At 56.3% G+C, this 5,598-nt stretch overlaps 1 protein-coding gene across 1 annotated transcript in view; it reads left to right on the forward strand.

The window, feature by feature from the left end:
* Positions 1-2,126: 2,126 nt before the first annotated feature.
* The window catches only part of mark2b (MAP/microtubule affinity-regulating kinase 2b), a 121,435-nt gene continuing 117,963 nt past the window's right edge, over positions 2,127-5,598 (forward strand). Inside the window, exon 1 of the mRNA XM_072489650.1 lies at positions 2,127-2,255. Coding sequence (XP_072345751.1) covers positions 2,127-2,255 — 129 coding nt within the window. The remainder of the gene's footprint in view (positions 2,256-5,598) is intronic.

Here is a 5,598-nt window from a genome sequence, read left to right on the forward strand (position 1 = left end):
ACAGCTGGGGTAAGGAGGGGAGTTATCACGTCACAGTGCACAGCTGGGGGGGTAAGGAGGGAGTTATCACGTCACAGTGCACAGCTGGGGGGGTAAGGAGGGAGTTATCACGTCACAGTGCACAGCTGGGGGGGTAAAAGGGGAGTTATCACGTCACAGTGCACAGCTGGGGGGGTAAGGAGGGGAGTTATCACATCACAGTGCACAGCTGGGGTAAGGAGGGGAGTTATCACATCACAGTGCACAGCTGGGGGGGTAAGGAGGGGAGTTATCACATCACAGTGCACAGCTGGGGGAAGGAGGGGAGTTATCACGTCACAGTGCACAGCTGGGGGGGTAAGGAGGGGAGTTATCACGTCACAGTGCACAGCTTGGGGGGGGGGGGGGTAAGGAGGGGAGTTACCACGTCACAGTGCACAGCTGGGGGGGTAAGGAGGGGAGTTGTCACGTCACAGTGCACAGCTGGGGGGTAAGGAGGGGAGTTATCACGTCACAGTGCACAGCTGGGGGGGTAAGGAGAGGAGTTATCACGTCACAGTGCACAGCTGGGGGGTAAGGAGGGGAGTTATCACGTCACAGTGCACAGCTTTGGGGGGGGGGGGGGTAAGGAGGGGAGTTACCACGTCACAGTGCACAGCTGGGGGGGGTAAGGAGGGGAGTTATCACGTCACAGTGCACAGCTGGGGTAAGGAGTAGAGTTATCACGTCACAGTGCATAGCTGGCGGGGTAAGGAGGGGAGTGATCACGTCACAGTGCACAGCTGGGGGGTAAGGAGGGGAGTTATCACGTCAGTGCACAGCTGGGGGGGTAAGGAGGGAGTTATCACGTCACAGTGCACAGCTGGGGGGGTAAGGAGGGGAGTTATCACGTCAGTGCACAGCTGGGGTAAGGAGGGGAGTTATCACGTCACAGTGCACAGCTGGGGTAAGGAGGGGAGTTATCACGTCACAGTGCACAGCTGGGGGGGTAAGGAGGGGAGTTATCACGTCACAGTGCACAGCTGGGGTAAGGAGGGGAGTTATCACGTCACAGTGCACAGCTGGGGGGGTAAGGAGGGAGTTATCACGTCACAGTGCACAGCTGGGGTAAGGAGGGGAGTTATCACGTCACAGTGCACAGCTGGGGTAAGGAGGGGAGTTATCACGTCACAGTGCACAGCTGGGGTAAGGAGGGGAGTTATCACGTCACAGTGCACAGCTGGGGGGGTAAGGAGGGAGTTATCACGTCACAGTGCACAGCTGGGGGGGTAAAAGGGGAGTTATCACGTCACAGTGCACAGCTGGGGGGGTAAGGAGGGGAGTTATCACATCACAGTGCACAGCTGGGGTAAGGAGGGGAGTTATCACATCACAGTGCACAGCTGGGGGGGTAAGGAGGGGAGTTATCACGTCACAGTGCACACTGGGGGGTAAGGAGGGGAGTTATCACGTCACAGTGCACAGCTGGGGGGGTAAGGAGGGGAGTTATCACGTCACAGTGCACAGCTGGGGGGGTAAGGAGGGGAGTTATCACGTCACAGTGCACAGCTGGGGGGGTAAGGAGGGGAGTTATCACGTCATAGTGCACAGCTGGGGGGGGTAAGGAGGGAAGTTAGAGAGTGTGATCTGCACAGTAACTATTAATTCCCTCATAACAGTAAGAAACATGGGTTAGCTCTGGAGAAAGCTTTATAACTAAGTGGGGTGTGTTAATCGTGCCGTCGTGGGAAAATGCTTTGTGTACTGTGTTGACAGCACATTTTCACACAACCCCGGGATCAGTTAGTACTGCATTCTCACGCTGACTTTCATCTGCACACGAGTCCCCAGTTTCAAACTTATCCGTCCCGTCTTCCCACAGCAGCTTGGATGTCATCTGGTCACGTCACAGCTACTCAAAGACAATCAGAAACTAGTCGTATAAAGGATATCAGTTGAGTGTGCCTCTGGCGCTCAATGCAAAGCTCAGCTTCCTTGCCAGCAGATTCTGGACCCTCGACTCTGGAATATCGCTGACTTTACTGCTGCTCGTTGGCAAGATGTCAGGTGATGAGCGAATTCCCCGGCCCTGCTTACAGAACCCACCGTGGAATCGTTCACAGCCACCCTAAATACTCGCAGCATTGCTAGAGAAATGCTGAAGGGAAATGAATGGGACTGAAAAAGCTGATGAATCCCCTGGGCCGGATAATATACATCTCGGGGTGCTAAAGGAGGCGGCCGTGGAAATAGTGGATGTGTTGGCTGTTAACTTAGAATCATCGGGCAGCACGTGGGTTAGCACTGCTGCCTCACGGTGCCGAGGTCCCAGGTTCGATCCCGGCCCCGGGTCACTGTCCGTGTGGAGTTTGCACATTCTCCCCGTGTCTGCGTGGGTCTTCCCCCCCCCCACAACCCAAATATGTGCAGGGTCGGTGGATTGGCCGCGCTAAATTGCCCCTTAATTGGAAAAATAAATTGGGTGCATTAAATTTTTTTATTTTTTTTTTAAACTTAGAATCATAGAATTTACAGTGCAGAAGGAGACCATTCAGCCCATCGAGTCGGCACCGGCCCCTGGAAAGAGCACCCGACCCAAGCCCACACCTCCACCCCATCTCCGCAACCCAACAACTCCACTCAACCTTTTGGGACACTAAGGGCAATTTAGCATGTCCAATCCACCTAACCTGCACGTCTTTGGACTGTGGGAGGAAACCGGAGCACCCGGAGGAAACCCACGCAGACACGGGGAGAACATGCAGACTCCGCACAGACAGTGACCCAAGCGGGGAATCGAACCTGGGACCCTGGCGCTGTGAAGCCACAGTGCTAACCACTGTGCTACTGTGCTGGCACTACGAATTGGTTTGCACGAAACAGAGTAGGAATTGATGGGTTTTTTCCCCAAAGGGGCAGGCGGTGACGAGTGGGGCCCTGCCACGACCAGTGCTTGGGCCCAGCTATTTACAAAGCACATCAATGATTTAGATGAGGGAACCAAAAGTGACATTTAGAATTTTGCTGAAGCCAGGAAACTTGTGCAGTCAGCCCTCGAAATCACCTCAGAGACACTTACGCGGCTTCGACGAGCTGACTGAGTGGACGAATACGGGCCAGACGCAGGATAATGTGGATAAATGTGAATGTAATCCACTTCGGACGGAGAAACAGAATGGCAGTAAATTTTAAACTAGCGATAGATTGGAACATGTTGATGTACAAAGGGACCTGGGGGTCCTTGTTACACCAGCCACTGAAAGCAAGCGGGCGGGTGCAGCGAGCAAGGCAAATACTACGTTGGCCTTCATTGCGAGAGGACTAGAGTACAGGAGCAGGGATGGTTTACTGCAGCTGTACAGGGCCTTGGTGAGAGCACACCTGGAGCAGGGTGCGCGGCTTTGCTCTCCATATCGGAGAAAGGACAAACTCGCCACAGAGAGGGAGAACGGACGGATTGCTGGGATGGCAGGGTTGCCGTACGAGGGGTGATTGGGTCGACGGGGCCTGCATTCACTGGAATGTGGAAGAATGAGTGGGGATCTCATCCAAACGTATCAAATCCCGACGGGGCCGGCCAGGCTGGGGGCAGGGACGTTGCTGCCTCTGGCTGGAGGCTCTCGGACAAGGGCTCACAGTCTGAGGATACGGAGCAGGGCATTTCGGGCTGGGAGGGGGAGACACCTCTTCACTCAGAGGGTGGTGAACCTGTGGGATCCTCCACCACAGGCGGCTCGGAGGCCGAGTCACTCAATATATTTGAGGAAATAGATTGATTTCTGGAGGTGCCAAGCGGTATCGGGAGGGTGCGGGTGGCTGTTGAGATGGAGGATCAGACACGATCATATAGAATTGATGGGCAATTCCAGCTGGAAATGCTGGGAATTCGAGGGGCTGAATGGGCCCCTCCTGCTCCTATTTTCTATATTTAAATGTTTCTAGTGGGAAAACAGGGCACAAGCTCAACAGAAACTCCACCTTCAATGGTACAGCATTCCTCAGTACTGACCCTCTGACAGTGCGGCACTCCCTCAGTACTGACCCTGTGACAGTGCAGCACTCCCTCAGCACTGACCCTGTGACAGTGCGGCGCTCCCTCAGTACTGACCCTCCGACAGTGCGGCACTCCCTCAGTACTGACCCTCTGACAGTGCGGCACTCCCTCAGTACTGACCCTCTGACAGTGCAGCACTCCCTCAGTTCTGACCCTCTGACAGTGCGGCACTCCCTCAGTACTGACCCTCTGACAGTGCGGCGCTCCCTCAGTACTGACCCTCTGACAGTGCGGCACTCCCTCAGTACTGACCCTCTGACAGTGCGGCGCTCCCTCAGTACTGACCCTCTGACAGTGCGGCACTCCCTCAGTTCTGACCCTCTGACAGTGCGGCACTCCCTTAGCACTGACCCTCTGACAGTGCGACACTCCCTCAGTACTGATCCTATGACAGTGCGGCACTCCCTCAGTACTGACCCTGTGACAGTGCAGCACTCCCTCAGCACTGACCCTGTGACAGTGCGGCGCTCCCTCAGTACTGACCCTCCGACAGTGCGGCACTCCCTCAGTACTGACCCTCTGACAGTGCGGCACTCCCTCAGTACTGACCCTCTGACAGTGCGGCACTCCCTCAGTACTGACCCTCTGACAGTGCGGCACTCCCTCAGTACTGACCCTCTGACAGTGCGGCACTCCCTCAGCACTGACCCTCTGACAGTGCGGCACTCCCTCAGTACTGACCCTCTGACAGTGCAGCACTCCCTCAGTACTGACCCTCTGACAGTGCAGCACTCCCTCAGTACTGACCCTCTGACAGTGCGGCACTCCCTCAGTACTGACCCCCTGACAGTGCGGCACTCCCTCAGTACTGACCCTCTGACAGTGCGGCGCTCCCTCAGTACTGACCCTCTGACAGTGCGGCACTCCCTCAGTACTGACCCTCTGACAATGCAGCACTCCCTCAGTACTGACCCTCTGACAGTGCGGCACTCCCTCAGTACTGACCCTCTGACAGTGCGGCACTCCCTCAGTACTGACCCTCTGACAGTGCAGCACTCCCTCAGTACTGACCCTCTGACAGTGCAGCACTCCCTCAGTACTGACCCTCTGACAGTGCGGCACTCCCTCAGTACTGACCCTCTGACAGTGCGGCACTCCCTCAGTACTGACCCTCTGACAGTGCGGCGCTCCCTCAGTACTGACCCTCTGACAGTGCGGCACTCCCTCAGTACTGACCCTCTGACAGTGCAGCACTCCCTCAGTACTGACCCTCTGACAGTGCGGCGCTCCCTCAGTACTGACCCTCTGACAGTGCGGCACTCCCTCAGTACTGACCCTCTGACAGAGCGGCACTCCCTCAGTACTGACCCTCTGACAGTGCGGCGCCCCCTCAGTACTGACCCTCTGACAGAGCGGCACTCCCTCAGTACTGACCCTCTGACAGTGCGGCACTCCCTCAGTACTGACCCTCTGACAGTGCGGCACTCCCTCAGTACTGACCCTCTGACAGAGCGGCACTCCCTCAGTATGACCCTCTGACAGTGCAGCACTCCCTCAGTACTGACCCTCTGACAGTGCAGCACTCCCTCAGTACTGACCCTCTGACAGTGCGGCACTCCCTCAGTACTGACCCTCTGACAGTGCGG

Source organism: Scyliorhinus torazame, chromosome 24 (assembly GCF_047496885.1).
Source record: "Scyliorhinus torazame isolate Kashiwa2021f chromosome 24, sScyTor2.1, whole genome shotgun sequence".
NCBI lineage: Eukaryota > Metazoa > Chordata > Chondrichthyes > Carcharhiniformes > Scyliorhinidae > Scyliorhinus > Scyliorhinus torazame.